Below are 21,220 nucleotides of genomic sequence, written 5' to 3' on the forward strand. Positions count from 1 at the left end.
TTGCTGGCTAGGGCCCCAGTTCCAAGCGCTCATGGCCTGATTTATGGAACTGATGCAAACCGAGGTGAAGTTTGTTTTTGACTCCTGATGAGTTTCTGCTGACCCTGAGTTACCAAGGAAACTTAAGGGCAGAGCGGACTCCCAGAGACTGCAGCCAGAGGAAATATTCACGCAAACCCCTGCCCAGTGAAAGTGGAGAAATTTGTGCTGCTCTGTATTAGATCTTTCTTTGTGGATTCAAAAGTGGAAAGGGCATCATTCCAATCTCTCTTCCTCCTCCTTCCATTTGTCTGCGTGACCTACCTTTTTAGCTGCCTCTGTGGCTTCCTACCTAAGAAAACATTCTCTGATGTGACCCTTTTCAGTTAGCTAGCAGGCAAAATAAAGACGATGGGAGGTTGACCTTAAAGAAATTCACCTTGAGCTTCTAAACCCAAAGTTTGCCAGCCAGTGACAAATCCTTTAGCATCTCTGAGTGCTGTGGATCACCTGCGTACAAGGCCCTCTCATGGCATTTTGTGACATGACACATCTGCAGAATAATAACTTTGAAAAGTTTTGGGTTCAGAATGTGGCCGTGTGCTCACCTGACTGGCTAGCCCAACCCCACCGACTACCTAACAGTGTTCTGTGTGCTGCAACTGTAGGAGACCAATGAGGAACTGGATTTCCCACCTGCTTCATTCTCCACTATTAGCAGATGCTGTCCTTTTCTGGAGTCCAGAAGGTATTAGCTATGCGCGTGGTTGCTCAACGAAATGTCTCCAAATCTTATTAGTATGGCCAGCGATATAGTAGCTGCACTGTAGCACTGGAAATTGACGAGTCTTGGGTTCTGTTCTTGACTGTGACTCCTTGTATCACTCTAGATAGTCCCTTAGCCCTCATGTGCCTCACGTCTGTAAAATGGGTATAATGATACATACCACATTAATCACTTTCATAGCATTTTGCTTGACGGGCATGTGGCCTTTTAAATAGATATAGGCCAAGAAGGCAAGTTCTCCTCAGGCACATTTGAGGATTTGGTCCTCTGTTTCTTTGTTCCGTGTGTCATCTATATGACTCGTTTCCCATTCTGGTCTCATCCATGTTGTACGTGCTCTGAGCACGGTTCATTTGGAAGCTTCTTGGGAGCAGAAGTTTAGAGAAAAGTGTGAAACGAAGAGGTTTAATGGCCGTGGCCCACCCTCGCTCCCTGTCCCTTCAGGTCAGGGTTGAAATGTTAGCAAATAACCTAGTAAATGTGCATCCAAGCACAGTGCTCTGCCCTCTAGATACAGATAGGGAGATGGCTTCGGGTACTATCAGTCCTTCCGCCGTCAAGAACACTTAATTCATTACCCAAAGGAAACTGCAGGCGAGTGAAGACGCTGGAGAGCCAGGAGCTGTCAGGGCTGAAAAGAAAAAAAAGCAACCACCATGTCCCTTCTAATGGGATTTTAAGTCAGTTTGAGTTATTAATTGGCTAATAATCCTGAGCCAGCTGCAATACTAGCTGTGGGCTCCCAGTTCTGAAGCCTGCGTCTGCAGCGGTCAGGAATGTGACCTTTACCATCACTTCTGGCTGCCGCCTCTTTCCCCAGCTCTTTCTCGGATGGGTTGCGATAAATGAGCAAAGCAGTGTAGGATGACTGGCCCTGGTGGAAGTGCCCTTCTGGGGTTATAGGGCGTGCGGGCATTGCTGGTTCTTCACCTGCGGCACCAATTCTCTGTGTGCACAAGGCATGGACCGGAGCTATGCCTAGAGCAGGATGTGGAAACGCTTGCCAGGAATACAAAGGTGGGATGCACTATAATTCTTCCAAGCCAGACGCATGCTTTTGAGTTTAATTAACTCCTCCTCCTCCTCTCTGTTTGCATCTGAAAGGCAGAAGGCCATTGGCTCAAGAGCATTGGAAACACTGCCTTGTGGGTCACGCCAGGTTCCATGGAACTACACGGGTAGAAGGTAGGTCAGGGGATATGCAAGACTGTCTTGGCTCTAGTTCACCAGCCCAAGTATGACAGTTAGAGAGAAAAGAAATGGACGATAAGAGAAACAAACAGTTGCCTGCAGATGCTGTTGATGTGGCACTTCTTTCATTGCCAGACCCGTGACAGTAAATCCTCTCCTTCAGACAGACCAGGGCATGGGAGGGGAGTGGGGGCGCCATTTTATACATGCCAACAACGGAAAATGTTGTGATGAACTGGCTAGGGGTGTTTGTGGGGGGTTGTATGGGTGTGTGTGTGTGTGAGAGAGAGTTTACTGCTCCCTACTGGGTGGAATTAGAACTGCTTGGTGGTGTGTCATAGGTTCTACGTTGTTCTCCGCTCGTGGCAATTCCCATCTTGTCAGGAGCTGGTATTTTCGGAGCCGGAGGATGTGGGTTCTGTCCCTGCTGTGTCCGTGGAATCCTGAGTGTCCAAGCTACACAGCATGGGTGGCAACTGCCGAGCTCAAGAGTCCATGGGTTTGTGACAAATTTGTTACATTGTTGGCTTAAAGCTTTTCCAAAAACGGAGTGGAGTCCATTCTGTGGAAATACCAGTACTCATGAACTGCCAGCACTGCAGAGCTGTAACAGCTGTCTTGCCACAGGGAAAACAGCGAAATGGTATTGACTGTAAACTTTTGCTGCCATCAGCCGTTTTGAGGCAAGAGGAGGACTTGGGTTCGGGGTGGGCGGATAAGGATGATGGATGCCTGGATTTCCCACGGGAGCGCGGCTTTCCTATTCAGTTTTTGTTACCCTCTTGCAGACAGTGGGCGGGAGGGGTCTCACAATTTCTGGGTTGCCTGACGTTGCTTCGGGAGCGTTTGAGTTTGAAGCATGGCGTTAAAGGAATGGATGCATAATTAGGAGCTGCGGTACCTACTGCTCTTTTTTTGTTGTTCTGAATAAAACCATCAGAGATGTCAAAGCTAATTAAGGAAACAACTAGATCCCATACAATAGCAAATCCAGGGGAGATTGGCATGTTTCAGAAGACTTGTTCTTCTCCGGCGCAAGTGTAATGTGCATTATCAATCCGCTCGGGGTGCTCCCCAGCTGTCGTGGGTATCATCAGCGTTACGTTTTAGGAATGATCAGATTCTACTAATTCAGGTTTTATCCTTTTAAAATACATAACATTCTAGCGAGCCTGCAGAAATCAGTCCTCTGTTTTCTGTATAGAGATCAGAGTCACAGGTTAGCCGGCCCTTTAAAGGGGTGGGGCTCAGCTGCACCTGGGGCAGGCTTAGCCCACCTCCCCAGGTGAAGGGAATGAGTCATGTGGTGGGAGTTGGAGACTCAGAACCAAACCTGTTGGGAGTCAGGGAGGGCAGCCTGAGTTCACTCAGGGAATGTCTCAGAGGAGTAGGAGGCCTCTGTGAACAGAGGCTCTGTTCTTAGCTCTCAGGCAGAGGGCCTGGAGGACGCAGCAGCCAGGTAAGAAGGCTGGAGTTCAGAGCTGGGAAGCAGGAGGGTGACAGCTCTCCAGACCTCCCAGGCAGATGGCCAGGGAGAGTGACTCGCAGGGCGCAGGAAGCTGTTGGGTGAGAAGCTCTGATAAAGGATCGTTAGCCTGAAGGAAGATCTATTATTAAGGGGAAACTGAGGCAGGGCCTGATGCCAGATAAAGTAAGTGCTTCTACAATCACTAGCACCTTGGATAAAGGTGTGATGCACAGGTATATTGGGAAGAGCATTATCTCTATTTCCTGGCCATAGTGACATGCCATAGAGAAGGGTTACAGAATCTTGCTACCCTCTGCCATGTGATGGGGGGCTGCATTCACTGACTCCTGCTACAGGAGCTTTTGCCCTCCACGCCCCAGATAAAATTTGAGAGGTTATTGCAAACCGATGTGAAATTACCGCTTGAATGATATATAGCACAATCGTCCGCTCTTGGGGCCAGATCCTCAGCTACTGTAACTCAGCATAGCGCCGCTGAAGTAAATGGAGATGCGAAAGTCTTACACCAGCTGAGGATCTGGCCCTTCGTTGTCTAGAGGCGTTCGAGTCTTGGGCCCTTCCCTGTGTGAAGTATAGGCTTTGATATAATGGGTCAGAATGAAGGTCCATGCAGGTGGGTGCCCTGGCCTCCAGCGGTAGCCAGCATCCTCCTGCCTCAGAGGAAGGTAAGGCACGTAACCAATTGTGAGTGCTTTGCATGCCAGAGGAAGGTCCTTTCTGACCTCTGTGGTGATCAGCGCACACTCCAAAGGATGAGAGATGATCACCCTTTTCTTAGACTCCCAACCCTTGTGCCATCGCTGTTACGCTTCTGTTTTTAGCGGAGTAGCTCAGTCGGAGCTAGCGCGGGGGAGTCTCCGCAAGCTGGGAACGACGCCTTCCAGCTCCTGTGCAGACAGACCCAGCGTGGTTACTGCAGCTTGCTGCTTATGTAGAGTCTTCATGTGTTCAATCTACTTGTGCTCCAAGGTGGCCTGTTATAATGGGGGGATGGCAGCTGCCTTGGCATTACCCGCGCTCTCCACAGCTTTTAATCTCACTGGTCGCCTTCTCTTTCCTTCTCTTCCCCAGGTCCGTAACGGGTTTGGATAAGGAGCCTGACCTTGTGCACATGGAAGCCCGGACAGCTGATGGACGTGAGTGCTTGAGCCCTCTGCTGATAATAAGTGTCATTATCAATTACGGTATATGAATAACATAGGGGAAAATTCACCGGCATCATGCTGGATGGCTTCTTTGCGTCTGCAGAGTGCCACAAAGCAGCTGGACTGTGTCGGTAAATCTGGCTCATAATGGATAACAACATGTTACAAATTGCTTATAATCCTACTTGTCTTTGAGAACTGGATCCCCATATAAATTCACAAAGGAACCTTCCTCCCTCCCCCCGCCCAAACAAACAAACAAACAAACACACACACACACACACACACACACACACACACACACACACACACACACACAGTGTATCTTTCCTGTTTATGCAGTACATGGTGGTGGTGGGCACTTCCTTCCCAGCCTCAGCAGGCGCAGTGCTGGCACTCTGACTTAAATAGGAAAACAATAATCACTTACCCCTGTCATTGAAATGCAGCCAGCTACTTCTGGAGTGGACTGGATTCATGAGGAATTAATTGCTAACCAGGTGGATAGGATATTTTGCAAACAAGTAAGGTTCCGTTTCCATAGCATTTTTCTTTCGTAAGGATCTCCCAAATGCTTTACAAATCATGTACAGGAATCACAGTGCTGCAATGCAACCACCTCTGGGGTGGAGCTTGGCAGCTGCTTAACAGCTCAGTGCAATGCTATGCAACAGTAGAATGCTGTGTCCCTTTGGCGGTGTGTGTGTGTGTGGTGGGGGGGGGGTTTAGAAATGCAGACTGTATAGGAAGGAGTGTACTACCCCTTTTAGGGACAGCCAGGAGCTCACAAGCGAAACAGCTTGGGTGTAATCAAAGAGGCTCCATGCGGTGCCCTAGGACTGGCGTGTTTAAACTGGAGCAGGAAGCTGGACTGGGGACTAGACGCTGTGTAGGCTGGATTGGGCTATCCCAGGCTCCAGAGACTAGCCAGACCATGCTTCGAGACTTTGTTTGTGGACTTTAAGTCTGGGAGCCCTGAATCAGAGTCCTGAGTGAGGGCTTCGTGAACTCTTGTTACGTTGCTCCATTCCTGACACTTTGCTAAAGGGGACAGACTTTTTGTTAGTTTGGTTTTGGCTTCCTCTGGTCCAAATACTTTTATAGTCAAGTTACTGGCACCTCAACTGGGGAAATGACGATGGACATACCAGCAGTGCCCCAGGCCACAAGGGGGCACGTGGGTACAGCACACACCTTTTACAGCAATTACCGTGGGGTGGTGGATGCGGAATTCAGCCCCTGAGGTTCACTCAGAAAAGGTTCCTCTGGAAGTGGTCGATTTGGGCAGGTTTTTTTGGGGGGGAAGTGGGGGTTACATTTTGTTGGATGCAGACCCTGTTACGTTTGAATGTGCTACACTACGGGCCTCATGCTGTTTAAATCCAGTGTGATTTCCTTTAAGCGCCACTTCTTCTGAGACCTTCCGCTGGCGTCGCTCTGCCCTTCAGCAGGGAGATCGGTACCATCCCCTTCTGAATAAATCACCAGGCAATAAAAGCTCCACATCAACAATACAGTAAAATGGGGCAACAGGCTGGTGAAGCAGCTAGGTTCTTTCTTTTGTGCATTTTCTATTGCACACAAAGATAGAAGCGTGTGTGGGGGGCGGGGATCAAACTGCTGATGGAGCCTGGATTCAAACTCACTCTAAGCTTGCTCACCCAGCTATCTGGACACCGCGTGTTGGGGAAGTAGGTGTCCTCGTGTCTCTGTTGCGTTGTGTTGTAGACTGAGCTCTTCCTCCAGGTCTTGCTTGCTTGCTTTATTTGTACTGTAGAAATTCAGCATTTTGAGCTTGGCCGTCGATGGTACTGAATACTCTCCAGCGAGACAGGCTTGAACAGCAGAGCCAGCAAAATGCAAACAGCAGTCCCCAAGGACTGCAGGCGTTATCAGGAGATAATGGGTTATGATGGGAGTTCTTCCCGTGGGTCCCAGTGGGGGATGGTGCATAAGGCTATCCAAAGCCGCGTTCTCCCCCAGCAGAGCCCGTTACAAAGGCGGATGTGTTGTTATAAGTGCGATTTTTAATGTTCACTTGTGTGTTGAATAGCCATTGACTTCCCAGTAACGGCACTCCAAGGAAACAATACAATCCCCCTCTAGAGTACATGGCAGAGCCTCTGCTGGTGTGAGCCTGCTTAGCTCCACTTATCCTGGAATGTCTGGGTGACATTCCCTATCCAGCCAGATGCAGAAGGCAAGTTAGGTGATCCCAGTGGTCCCTTCTGTGAAGACAGTGGAGCTATATCGATTTGCACCAGGTGCCGATCCGATGCTAGAGCTACAACCGAGTGAGTGAAAATAGAGTTGTGTCCTGACCCAGCTACAGCCTGGTTAAATGTGTAATGTGGACGGGAGTGGTTCTAGGAACGTGACTAAGATCTCCTGCATTCTGCCCATGGAAATGAGACACGGGACGTCTGCTGAGGACGGTGTTATGATGGAGTTGAGAGATATAGGGTCTGTCTGTGTTTCTGCCACTGATCTGCTGTGTGACCTGGGTCAAGACATCTTCCTGCTCTTTCCCCTCCCACCTTTTGTCTCTCTTGACTATGTAAAGCAGGGGCGGGCAAACTTTTTGGTCCGAGGGCCGCATCGGGTTTCATAAATTGTATGGAGGGCCAGTTAGGGGAAGGAGTCGTGGCCTGGTCCCCACCTCCTATCTGCCCCCCCCCCAGGACTCCTGCCTCACCCAAGCCCCCCTGTTTCCTGACAGCCCCTCTGGGACCCCTGCCCCATTCACACACCCCCGCTCCCTGTCCCCTGACTGCCCCCGGACCCCCGCCGCCCCATCCAACCCCTCCTCTTATTCCTGACGGCCCCCCCGGAACTCCTGCCCCTGACTGCCCCCTGCCGCCCCATCCAACCCCCCCTCCTTCCTGACTTCCCCCCGGGACCCCTGCCCCCATTCAACCCCCTGTTTCTCCCCCGACCACCATCCACACCCCAGCCCCCTGACCACCACCCCTAACTCCCCTGCCCTCTATCCAATCCCCCCTGCTCCCTTACCGCGCTGCCTGGAGCACCGGTGGCTGGCGGCGCTACAGCCACGCCGCCTAGCTGGAGCCGGGCCACGCCGCTGCCGCACAGCACAGAGCACCGGGTCAGGCCGGGCTCTGCAGCTGCGCTGCCCCAGGAGCTCACAGCCCCGTCACCCAGAGCATTGCGCCGGCGGCACAGTGAGCGAGCTGAGGCTGCGGGGGGGGGGGGGGGCGGAAAGCAGGGGGGGGGCCGGGGGCTAGCCTCCCGGGCCAGGAGCTCAGGGGCCGGGCAGGACAGTCCCGTGGGCTGGATGTGGACCGTGGGCCGTAGTTTGCCCACCTCTGATGTAAAGTGTCAGACCTGTGAGACAGGAATTGTCCCGTCTCTGTAAATGTTCATGAGGTTCTGTCAATGATGGGCCTAGTTGACTCCAAGCCTTTCCACCTCTAGAGCACCGTGCAAGAACGCTTTCTCTGGGGAGGATATTGTATAGCTTCTTGTAGATGCAGAGTGGGTCAGGGATCCTCTTCTGAGAGACAAACCCATAGGAGATGTTATGTGTATTACCATAGTACCCAGGCGTCCAAGTCCTGGATCGGGATCTCTTTGTGCCAGGCGCTGTACAAATACAGACTGAAAAGGCAGTCCCTGCCCCAAGAAACTTAAGCAGGGTGGGGGGATGAGTTTTGGTGAGATCTCCTTGCTGTACTTCTGTGTAGAGCACCTCAGTTCTGCTAGACAGACTCCTTGATGAAATCAGGGCCTGATGAAATTCATGCTAGGGTAGGTGTGGAACAAGCTGAAACAATCTCAGAACCATTAGCAATTAGCATGGAGGACGGGTGAGGTCGCAGAGAACTGGGGAAGGGCAAACATGGTACCTATCCTTAAAAATGGGGGAACAAAGAGGACCCAGGGAATTATAGACCAGCCCATCTAACTTTGTACCAGGAAAGATACTGGAACAAAGTATTAAACAATCAATTTGTAAGCACCTCGAGGATAATAGGATTATAAATAAAAGCCAACATGGAATTGTCAAGAACTAACCGTGCCAAAGCATCCTAATTTTCTTCTTTGGCATGAGCTACTGGTCTAGTGGGTAGGGGGAAGAGGTGGACTTGATATATCTTGATTTCACTCAGGCTTTTCACATAGTCCCACATGACGTTCTTATAAGCAAACTAGGAAAATGTGGTCTAGATGAAATTACTGTGAGGTGGGTGCAGACGTGGTTGAAAGACCCTGCTCAGAGAGTAGTTGTCAATGGTTTGCTGTTAAACTGGGGGGATGTACACCTCTACCCCGATATAACGCGACCCGATATAACACGAATTCGGATATAACGCGGTAAAGCAGTGCTCCAGGGGGTGGGGCTGCGCACTCCGGCGGATCAAAGCAAGTTCGATATAACGCGGTTTCACCTATAACCCGGTAAAATTTTTTGGCTCCCAAGGACAGCATTATATCGGGGTAGAGGTGTATTTACTGGGATCCTGCAGGGGTCTGTCGCTATTCGGTATTTTCATTCATGACTTGGTTAATGGAGTGGAGAGTATGTGTATGAAATTTGCCAATTACATTAAATTGGGTGGGGTTTGTTAGCACTTTGGAGACAGGATTAGAATTCAGAGCGGCCTTGGCAAATTGGAGAATTGGTCATCAAGATAGAATTCAATAAAGACACGTGCAAAGTACTACACACAGGAAGGAAGAATCAAATGCACAGCTACAAAATGGGGAATAAGTGGCTGAGCGGCAGCGCTGCTGAAAAGGATCTGGGGGTCGTAGAATCATAGAATAGCAGGGTTGGAAGGGACCTCAGGAGATCATCTAGTCCAACCCCCTGCTCAAAGCAGGAGAAATCCCCAACTAAATCATCCCAGCCAGGGCTTTGTCAAACCTGACCTTAAAAACCTCTAAAGAAGGAGATTCCACCACCTCCCTAGGTAACCCAGTCCAGTGCTTCACCACTCTCCTAGTGAAAAAGTTTTTCCTAATATTCAACCTAAACCTCCCCCACTGCAACTTGAGACCATTACTCCTTGTTCTGTCATCTGCCACCACTGAGAACAGTCTAGATCCATCCTCTTTGGAACCCCCTTTCAGGTAGTTGAAAGCAGCTATCAAATCCCCCCTCATTCTTCTCTTCTGCAGACTAAACAATCCCAGTTCCCTCAGCCTCTCCTCATGTGCTCCAGCCCCCTAATCATCTTTGTTGCCCTCCGGTGGACTGTCTCCAATTTTTCCACATCCTTCTTGTAGTGTGGGGCCCAAAACTGGACACAGTACTCACCAATGTTGAATAGAGGGGAATGATCACGTCCCTCGATCTGCTGGCAATGCTCCTACTTATACGGCCCAAAATGCCGTTTGCCTTCTTGGCAACAAGAGCACACTGTTGACTCATATCCAGCTTCTTGTCCACTGTAACCCCTAGGTCCTTTTCTGCAGAACTGCTGCCTAGCCACTCAGTCCCTAGTCTGTAGCAGTGCATGGGTGATCACAAACTGAATATGAGTCAACAATGCGATTGTGCTGGGGTGTCCACTCCACACAAGCCCTGACCGGGTTCATGTGGGACAGAAGGGGCCAATTAACCTTATATGCGGCACCTGGAGGGAAGCCAGGGATTTGGTAAATACTAATGGCAGATGAAGCCCAGCTGGGGGAAGAATTGGGGTAGGAGTATAAGACAGGAAGTGAGAGCAGGAAGAGGCTGCAGGGAGCGGGTCTGCAGTCAGTCCCTAGAGAAAAAGAGTGTTGGCCGGGGACAAAGAGGAAAGCTAAGGGAAGAGTGGGCCCTGGGGTCCTGCCCTGAGCTATGGAGTCTTACAAAAGGCTGAGAGGGGTGAAGTAGCCACAGGGAGCAGAGGATGCTCCAGTGGTAAAACCCAGAAATAGGCAAGGAGATAGAGGGGTGTGGTAGGAAGGAGCTCAGAGAAACAGCAAGAGGGTCTGAGACTGAGCAGACCTAGGCTGCTAGCCATCGGGTCCCTGGGGTTGAACCTGGAGTAGCTGGTGGGGCTGGGTTCCCTTAGCAGCCACTGGCAAGGTGGCACAGGACCTGGAGTTGGAACCGAAGATTGCCTGAGATGGCATACGGACAGCTTGTCCAGTGGGGCTAAATGGTGGCCTGGCTGGAGGCCAAGGGGCCAGAAGAAAGACTATCACAGAGCAAGCAATAGGCAGCAAGGGGCACCCGATGCAGCGAGAGCTATGTTTTCAGACCTAGACACGAGGTGGGGCACTAGCAGAGAGTGAGACCCCTGTTACAATGATATGGTTGCAAAAAAGGCTAATATCATTCTGGGTGTATTAACACGAGTGGGGCAACCGGGCAGCACACAAGGGCAGGTCTGCTGCACCAGCCTTGAAGAGGATGCAGTGTACGTCCCTCTGTGTCCAGCCAAGTCTTCTGTCTCCTAGGGAGAGCCATATCCTTGACCTCCCCAGGCCCCTCTCTTCCCTCAGGAAGTGCTCAGTCTCAGAGGGAGCAGGGACTCAGATCTCCATTGGGATGCTAGTTATCCCCTGAATAGAGGCATAGAGAGAGAGAGAGAGGGTCCAGCCCTTGCTTTGCAGGGTCTGGCCCATTATTCTGGCAATGGCCCTGCTGAGCCAATGGGGCCCTGCTGGGGAAATGTATTGCGGGTGCATTGCCTACATTCAAAAAAGCAGGGACCAGTCAGCTGTCCCAATAGCATAAGGGTTTCTAACCAGCTGCAGGAGTACAGTGCATGGTGGCACGTTGTAGACCCCGCACAGACTATTCAGTGCTGCCCCTGTGGGCTCCCCTTTCTGGTGGGCTGGCTTTGGACTGGTAATATCTTCTTTAGTGCAGCAAGTCGGCTGCCTTCCACGAAGGTGCTGATGGGGCTTTTCCAAAATGTGTCAGGACTGGGGATAAACTGGGTTCACAAGTCTCTGAACAGAGCCGTCAGGGTGTCTAACTAAAGCTACCCGAGGGGAGCTCTGGGGCCTTTTGAGAAGGACTCTGCTTTCTTTCTCACTTCCTATTCTCGCAAGGGCAAGACTGACTCTTCTCTTCCCTTTTCCTTTCGATTTGCAGTGGAAGTCATTAGGAGCCTTGATGTCAAGTATCTCTCGTGACTGATGTTCACCTGCCATGTGGGTCTGACCTTTTCAGCTTTCTGTGCATTGACAGGTTCGATTGCTCATCCCTCCCGTCAGAGAGGGACCCACCTACTGGAGAAAGATCTCCAGTGTCTCTCTTCCTGTTTATTTCCCTTGCAATCCTCTAAGCATCTTCTAGGCTGCCAGCGCAAGGAGCGGTGAGGCAGGACTCCTTCCCTAGCTCTGCCACTGGCTCAGGGGAAATCGCTTCACTTCTGTCAAATGGGGTGAAAACATACCCACTTCCCAAGTGTGTTTTGAAGCCACGTTAATTAATGTCTGTGAAGTGCTTTGAGATCCTCCATTGTAAGATGCTACATATGATTAGCAGGCATTTACAAGGAGTCCTGCTATCCTGTACCCATAAGGTGGATGGGTCCTCTGGAATCCTAAGTAGGGAAAGTTGGTAGGAGAATTTTTTCACAAGATCATGAAAATAGAAAATGCAAGGCTGTCGCAATCCCTCCAAGCCACTAGGTGTCCACGTTGCTTCACACACAAATGAGCTGAGACAGTAGCACTGTGGTGCATTATAAAGTCCACATACATATTAAGACAGCCCAAATCCTTGATTGGCTCAGTCTTCCAGTTGGGGCTGCGTGAAACATTTTTTTGCAACGTTATTTGCAGCTGTAGTTCTTGTGTTCCATTTGTAATGAGATGTGTCCCCTAGAGCAACGACGTAACCAAACCGGACCCCAGGGGCTAACCTCCTGTTAACACAATCACATCACAACTAATGATGGCCGAATCTTTAAAGGTTCTGTGATATAGTTTGGGCACAAGCACCCGTATGTGTGTCCAAATATCTCCTAGCCTCTTGGCTTTGCAAAACTGGACTGGAAATCTCCTGAGATTTGTGTATTTCCTACCTCCAGCCTTTCTCAGGGCCTCAGCCCTTCTATCGGATTTGCAAGCTGTGTAATCAGTGGGCCAGATCCTCAGCGGGTGTAAATCAGCATTTCTCCATTGAGAACAATGCTGATTTACCCCAGCTGATGATCTTGCCCTGTCGGGACCCGAGTGGGTGTTCATCCATCTGGCCAGACTGTATGGCCAACTCTGCATGAGCTGCAAGAGCATAGGACAAGAAAAGGTTCGGTGTCTCAACTGTCCTTTCTGGCTCTTGTCGCAGCCCTCGAACAAGCCTGTTTATTAACCTAGTTTAAAATGAACGGCTAGAGATAAGCCTCGATCCAAACCACAGCGGCAGAGACTAAGGGGATGTCTGCACTGCCGGTGTGGGGTCTGATTGCAGCTCGAGCTAGCTCGGGTGCCGGAGCACTGAAGCTGCAGCAGCGTGGGTTTCAGTGTGAACTAGTGCCGCGAGTGATTACCCAGGGTTCCAGGTGAGCTTGTACCGTCCCGGTTGCCATGGCTGTACTGCTCTGGGACCTGAGCTAGCAGGATTCAAGCCAGCTCAGGTCTATCTACTCGAGTTGCAGTCATACCCTGAGATTGCAGTATTGACATGCCCTTAGACAAAGTCCAGAGCCAGATTTTGCAGATCAGGACCCACCTCTGTGATCTGTGCCAGTTCTCCTCCTCTCTCTGGTTGCAATGAAAGCACCAGCTGCAAGCAGGCAGCAGGATTTAGCACAGTGTCAGACCAGAGTGTGGCAAACCTTCCCCAAGCCATTCAACTTTCCATTAACTTCCGATCCTTCCTTCTCCCTGGCAAGAGGGCTGGCCCCCTCCAGGCTACCTTCCTCCCTGCTTGCCCCCAGAAAGCCTCCCAAGCTTGCCTTGAAGGGAGGGTTGAGAACCAGTTGCATGGACAGGCCTTCTGGCAGCATGGAGTCAGTTTGGAGAGGTATTCTTTCAGACTAGAGATGGGAATCGCCGAGTCCCCAAGCTGCTGGAAACCTTTTGAACCCTTTCACCCCCAGGTTTACAATTTGACCTTCCACCAACCCTGTCCCACTGTATTTACATTTCATGCGCTTTCTGATACAGAGGTGAGCCCAGTCTGCAAATATTAAATTAAATTAAACAAATGGAGATATCCTATCTCCTAGAACTGGAAGGGACCTTGAAAGGTCATCAAGTCCAGCCCCCTGCCTTCACTAGCAGGACCAAGTACTGATTTTGCCCCAGATCCCTAAGTGGCCCCCTCAAGGATTGAACTCACAACCCTGGGTTTAACAGGCTAACGCTCAAACCACTGAGCTATCCCTCCACCCAGAAATAGAGGGGTGAGCAAAGCAGGCATGTGCCCAGGCCCCAAACCCAGAGATCAGAGGGTCAAAACCATCCTCCGATAGCTCCAGACTCCTCCTTTTGCCCAACAGCTTAGTGATTCATGCTCTGCCCTGCTAGGTGGGATACCCAGGTTGGAGTCCTGCTCCCGGACTCTTTGGCTTGTGGTAGGCAGGAGGTTAGCCTACACCATTATAATGGTCCCTTCTGGCCTTGGAGTTCTTGGATTCTGGACTTCCCCAAAGTCTGCGCATGTTCAGATCTGAGCTTTTAATTCAGGTGTGTCTTTAATCTGATCCTTTTGCATTGTGAAATACCTGTTTCCTGCCTTATTGCAGTGGATTCCATCCTTTAACCTCCTGCTTGAATGGGGCTATTTCTTAGTATAGCCGGTCATGTTTAATCCTCAATATTTAGTAAATTATCTTTTCATTTCCTGTCGGACCATGGGATAGACCGTCTGCCCCAGGAAGGGAGACAAGCTCATTATTGTAGCCCGAGTCTGTCAGGTTTGAAGATTTGTTTTATTTCATCTACTTCATTGCGTTAAATAAAACTAAATAAGAAACAAAACGGAACATAGGCGGGGGGGGGGGGGAACCCTGCCTTTCTGTGAATGTTAAGCAGGTGCCCTTCTTTGTATAAATTTGATTACTAGTGCAACACACTCGAACTGACACATTTCCCAGTAGGCAGAAAGCTGGTTGTCATGTCAACACTAGAGCTTTCCCCCCTCTCTTCCTTCTGTTTTGTGACTTACCATCAGCAAATAACCCAGTGTGTGGGAGGATAAAAATATCCAACCTACTGTGTGGGTGAATGTACTGTGGCAAAGGGCTTCTAAAAATACCACCCTAGACGCATTCCCATTGCTCTTCCCGTGCTCGGTACAGAAAAGAGCTGCAGAGAGTCGTGCCATGCATGCTGGGATGTTGCCATCTGTGGGTGACATAACACTATATGTATCTTAGAAGGTTGTTTTTATCCACCTGTGTTGGGGTGTGCACTGCACACCAGCCCTGATAGGGTTAACGAGGGCCTGAGAGGCCAATTAGGTTACCTGGCATCAACTACAAGAGGGAGGGCCAGGTTCATTAAGAGTGAAGCCCGGCTGGGAAGGCCTGGGCCAACACTATAAAGCCAGGAGGCTGAAAGCAAGAAGGGGGCTTCAGGAGAAGGAGGCTACAGTCGTTCCCTGGGGTGAGGGCGGTTGTCAGGGACAAAGAGGAAGTCCAGGGGGAGAGTAAGCCCCGAGACTGTGCCCTGGAGTAAGGAGTCTAGCAAGAGCCTAGGCCGGGGAGAAGTAGCCATGGGGAGTAGAGCAGGCTTCTGTGGTAAACCCAGAAACAGGCATGTTACCGGAAAAGAGACACAGGCAGAGAGCAGGGACCTTGTTACAATTGGTGGGGAAATGCGGGCAGACTATCCCCCCCAGACACAAGGGGAAGATGGGGTCGTTCAGGTAACAAAATGGAACCACAGTGTGTGGAACCCTTCAGGTCTATAGTCCCAAGCTGGCATGTGGAGGGGCAGATGTGGTTACCTGAGTTCCCTGGGGAGCTTCAGGCTGTGGAGGCAGTCCTCCAGCAATGTTTGGAGACCCAACCAAGGCAGACGGAGGAGCAAGCTGAGCTGAGAAAGCAGCTGGCGATCTTGCTGAGGCAACAGAGGTAGCTCATAGAGATCCTGAGAAAGGAAACCACCAGGGGTCAGAGGAAGCAGGGGAGGAAAAGGTATACAGGGGCCAGGAGACCAGAGGCACAACCTAGGGTATGTTTTGCCTGTGGTCAACAAGGGCACATAAGAAGAGCATACCCTTGTATGAACTGTGAGGAGAAGGTTATCCCGGGAGAGGTGGGGCTAGACAGAAGGATGCAGAAGCATAGCCTACTGACAAGGCAAGGGTGAGGGTTTGTTCTGGGTGTTGAGAAGCTGGCCGTATAAAAAGACACTGACCTCTCAGGAAATTGTAGGGTAGCAAAGGGGAAGGCGTGGGCCCCAGTGATGTTGAAAAAGAGTGTGTGTCCTGTATCTGGAGTATGCAGGAGGCAGGCAAAGTAGAAGTGGTGGTGGTGACCGTGGACGCTGCAGACATTGAATCCACGCACTTGGTAGGGGGTTGCACAGAGTTAAAAGATTAGGAGGGAGAAGAACCAGACAGAAACAGGGACAAGCACAGACCCTGATGGAAAGGATGCTGTGGGATGTGCTGGAGCAAGCAAAAAGAATTCAGGAGACGCTAAGTAGCTGCAGAACTGGGTTTGTGAGCAGCTGCAGAGGATCAAGAGTTCCTGGGGGAGAAGAACCGGGATGGTATGGAAGAATAGGGCCGACTGTTGCTCAGGCTGGGTAGCCTGGAGAAGGCCCAGCTCCAGCAACTCCAGGGTGGAAGGCATCTATGCCCACATGGGGGACAGTCTTGAGCTGGAGGGTGTGTGCTGGGGTGTGCACCCTACTCCAGTCCTGCTAGAGTTCGTGAGGGCCTGAGAGGCCAGTTAGATTACCAGGCATCACCTGTGAGTGGGAGGGCCAGGGTTCATTACGAATGAAGCCCAGCTGGGGAAGGGCTATAAAGCCAGGAGACGGAAAGCCGAAAGGGGGCTGTAGTCACTCCCTGGGATAACGTAGGTCATCAAGGAGAAGAAGGAAGTCCAGCGGGACAGTAAGCCCTGAGATCCGGCCCTGGATTTAAGGTGTCTAGCAAGAGACTAAGAGCGGGTGACGTAGCCATGGGGAGTAGAGTAGAGTAGAGGCTTCTGTGGTAAACCCAGAAACAAGCACATTACCAAAAGAGACACTAGAAATAGCTCAGTGGTTTGATCAGTGGCCTACTAAACCCAGGGTTGTGAGCTCAGTCCTTGAGGGGGCCAATTAGGGATCTGGGGCAAAATCAGTACTTGGTCCTGCTAGTGAAGGCAGGGGGCTGGACTTGATGACCTTTCAGGGTCTTTTCCAGCCCTATGAGATAGGTACATCATACAAGAAGATCTGGAGGACCTTGAAAGAAGGGAGCTTGTAATGTTGCTAGAGCTAGTTTTCCAGATCTAGACAGGAGGAAGCACACATTGCTGGAGTGGAAATGTACTGCTGTATGCTTTATTACTGTGAAGTTCTTAGTGCTGGGACTGGAGTGAGTGGGGTAGTTTCTGTTACCCTTTATTTATCAGTGGCACTGCCCAGAACTAACAGTGCGTTTTCCATTGCACTTAAGTTCCCGGTACAACTGCTCAGAACCAGCATTGTAGTTTCAGCCACCTTGAAACTCTCAGTACCTCTGCCCCAAACCCATGCTAGAGCCTCTTACTCTGAAGTCTCCAGTGATGCTTGCCAGAACGAACCTCTACTAGAGGAGTCTCTGCTAACTTCAGGGCCCATTTCTCATCTTTTGTAGGCAACACTTCATTATATTCTCCCTTTCCTTTCCCAGGGACTCCTCTCCTTCCTGCCAGAGGCTTTCAGTAGAGCTAGGGTGACCAGATGTCCCGATTTTGGGGGGCTTTTTCTTATATAGGCTCCTATTACCCCTCCCCACCCTCATGATTTTTCACACTTGCTGTCTGGTCACCCTAGTGGAGCTGTGCTAGAGAACCTGCAACTTTGCAAAACCTGGCCAGCCTTGGGCTTAAGTATGGAAACACAATTAGCTACGTTTAATAGAAACATGAATGGGGTCCCAAGAATCTTCCATCGAAACACAGAGCAAAACCTTTGGCTGACTCTGGAGAGGCCCAGACTCCGAGGCTGGCAGCAGGCTTTCTACTAACTGCAATATCTCCATTAAAATCAGTGCACTACTTTCAAGGGGGTCTTTGAAGTGTTACTTTTGGCCTTCACAATATCCCATGGCAAGAGTTTCCACAGGTTGACTGTGTGTTGTGTGTTGTGTTGTGTTGTGTGGAGAAGGACTTCCTTATGTTTGTTTTAAACCTGCTGCCTATTAATTTCATTGGGTGACCCCTCGTTCTTGTGGTTATGTTAAGGGGTAAATAACACTTCCCTAATCACTTTCCGTAATCTCACTTTCACTTTCTCCACGCTGGTCATGATTTTGTAGACCTCCCTTAACTATCTCTCTTCTAACAGTCCCAGTCTTTTTAATCTCTCCTCGTATGGAAGTTGTTTCATACCCCTAATCACATGTGTTGCCCTTCTCTGTACCCTTGTGTCACAATCTTGAAGAAAAACCCCCATCTCCCAGTCTAGTGACTTCAACATGAGACCATCCTTCCTCTCAACCACATGCTTCCGCAGATGAAGAATCTCATTCTGTCCCAGCCACAATTTCTCTTTTAGACTATACATAATAACACAATAGCACATAACTAATAGCTAGAAGCACAACAACCTATAGCAGTACCCTGGAGAAGGCTAAACTCCATCTGGCTAGTATCCTGATGCAGCCATTTTGTTTCAATTACCTGTTGAGTTCCATTTCTCCTTTGGTCAAAATTGCGATGACTTTGTCCAACTCACTTTGCAGGGCAGTCCCGTATTACAGGTGGCACATCGGTGAGAGAGCCATGGTGCTGCATTAATGCAGCCAGCTTTCAAGGGAGTCATTGGTCTGAGCCTATTGACGGGCAGGCCCATTCCCAGCAGCAGCTCCAAGGAAAGGTTAGCAAGTTTGTTTTTTCCTCATGTGCTCTGGATTGCTGAACACCTCAATCAACAAAGTTGTGGTGCTTTTTTGAGCATCTTTGCACATCAGCATTTTCCGCTGTCTTGAGCAAGCATTTAGATCTTGGAATGTGGATACAGTTCCTGGGTCCAAGATGAAAACCCTTCTTGTCTGACCTCACGTTCCTTTCTTTTCCCTCCCCTTCCCCTCCCCTCCCAAGCTTAGCAAGCTGGTAAATGTGATCTTCAGGGGCGAGAGCAGAGCTGTCAAGGGATCAGAGTAATGGCTTGTGTGGCCTGGAAGGCTTACTACAGCATTAATCATTACCTGATTTCTTTTTTCCTTTTCCATTGCACTGGCTGGCCTGTGCCTGACTACTAATGGCTAGGGGCCATCACCTTAGTTCTCCACAGCGTCCCTAGGACAAAACAGGTGGCTTATGAAGAGCTTTCCTTTTGAAGCCTTGCTGTCGAGGAAGGGACTGTGGCCTCCTGCCCTATATTTCCAGTTCTGCTGCTTGACCTGCTGTGCAACCTTGGACCAGGCCTCAGTTTCCCCATGTGACACACTGATGTAATATACTTACCCGCGTCATGAGGGTGTTGGGAGGCTTCATGTCTATGAAAAGTATTGAGGTAATAAAAAGTAGGCAGAGCACCACTGACCAGACCACATCGTTGCCTTCTCTTAATTGATTGACCCAGTTCCACTTGCATCAAGTTTAAGACTCTTGTCCATAACTACCATGCCCTGCATGGCTCCATACTGACTTGCCTACATCTTGGGTCAGTCTCTTATTGGATTCTCCCTGCACCGCATGCCTGTTTATTAATCTACCTACTGAGCTGGGTCCTGCCCTGTACTACTTATTCATGTCCTCCTCCTGCTCCCAGGCCTTCTCAGAAGCAGCCTCCAAGTCATGGAATGATGTTCCGGTCCTGGTGTGATGGCCCCACCACCTTCTCCTAGAGCTGCCTCTTAGCTCTGAACAGATCCTGAGCTAGTTTAAATCAGGATAGTTCTATTGAAAGTCAATAGAGCTAAATTGATTACTCAATGAGGTACACAGCAGTGAAAGTATGTGTTGAGGGGTGGGGGAGGAATATAGATTTGGGGCCTTTATCTAAAACAGCTCCTTTCTTTGCATCTATTCTTATGTCTTCTAGACCAGTGGTCTCCAAACTTTTTTGATCACGCATCCCTATCAGTAAAAATTTTTTGAGCACGCACCCCCAATATATGTATATTTATTTATGTATAAATTATATACATGTACTACTGTACTCATATATTATGTACATTATAAAACATACACAAAAAATAGAAATTAAAAAGGATGAGATAAATATGAAATAAACAATATTTTTAAAATATTTTTTTATTTTATTTTATTTATTAATGGTACAAAAAACCTTTTTGCTTAGTGAGTGCAATGTGATTGAATATGCTTCATTATTTCTGAAAATCTTGGTTTAACACTTTGTGATACAGCGATTTGAAGGTCTGGATTAGGGTTAGGGTGTGGGAGGGAGCTCAGGGTGGGGGTGGGGTCTGGGAGGGAGTTAGGGTGCGGGAGGGCGCTCAGGGTGGGGGTGCGGGGTCTAGGAGGGAGTTAGGGTGCGGGAGGGCGCTCAGGGTGGGGGTGCGGGGTCTAGGAGGGAGTTAGGGGGCGGGAGGGCACTCAGGGTGGGGTGTGGGGTCTGGGAGGGAGTTAGGGTGCGGGAGGAGGCTCAGGGCTGGGGCAGGCAGGAGGTGCAGAGCATGTACCTGGGGCAGCTCCTGTTTGGTGCAGGGGGTGTGCAGGTGTCTCTGCGCAGCGCGGCACCGCCCCCATGGCCACGATTCTGGGAGCTGCCTCCTCCCTTTCCCCCTCCCCCCCCGGGCAGGCAGGGCCACCCGGAACGCAGGGGCTTTAGGGGCTCCAGGGCAGCCACACAGCCAGCGGCCGGAGAGAAGCGGCACTTTGAAGGGGAAAGCGCCGCTTCTCTCCGACCGCTGGCTGCGCGGCTGCCCCTGCTCCTCCACGGGCCGGAGGACTCAGGGCCGCATTCCGAAAGGGGCTTTAGAGCTGCAGGCCAGGCCCCCGGCGCCCCCTTAGCCCAGATCCCTGCAGCCCCTTGTTACCCGGGGTTCTTTCAACCCAAAGCTCTTGGTAACTTTTACTCTGTGCGAGGAGGTGTCAGGAAATAAATCAGGGGAGACACGGCCGTCCAACCGATAGATGGTGGGCACAAACAGGACAACACAAGAGTGCTTTCACTTAAAGCTAAACTTTACTTAGACTCAAGCACTTACACACGTCCGCAACAAGATTAGTAAAACACCCCCAACCCTTGATAATTACCAAAGCTGAGTGTGGCTCTCAAGTGGCACAGTAGCAACCCGTCTGCCAGTGGGGAACACAAGATGCATCCAGAGGGAGAGACCAGTCCCGAAGCATGCCCCAGAGGAGTCCCACTATCTCAAGCTTTCCCCCCTTATTTATACATTAGTAATAGAATGACATGTCCCTTAAAGAAAACTTGTCAGCAAGCAGTTCCAATGGGCAAGCAAGAGGCTCCTTCTGATTATTGATTAACTAGGTTTGGGTTTTTCCAGAGCTTGCAGCCTTGAGACCCCAATAGACATTCCTGGGGCATATCCTACTCTTTTAAAATGCATGTATCAGCAACTTCAACACAATTCTTATC

General features: G+C 50.2%; 1 protein-coding gene across 1 annotated transcript in view; it reads left to right on the plus strand.

The window, feature by feature from the left end:
* Window positions 1-21,220, plus strand: part of SORCS3 (sortilin related VPS10 domain containing receptor 3) — a 464,482-nt gene that overhangs the window by 332,638 nt on the left and 110,624 nt on the right. Inside the window, exon 6 of the mRNA XM_024208853.2 lies at window positions 4,518-4,582. Within this exon, the coding sequence (XP_024064621.2) occupies window positions 4,518-4,582 (65 nt within the window). The remainder of the gene's footprint in view (window positions 1-4,517; window positions 4,583-21,220) is intronic.

This window comes from Terrapene carolina, unplaced genomic scaffold (genome assembly GCF_002925995.2).
Source record: "Terrapene carolina triunguis isolate 2854851 unplaced genomic scaffold, T_m_triunguis-2.0 Scaffold95, whole genome shotgun sequence".
NCBI lineage: Eukaryota > Metazoa > Chordata > Testudines > Emydidae > Terrapene > Terrapene triunguis.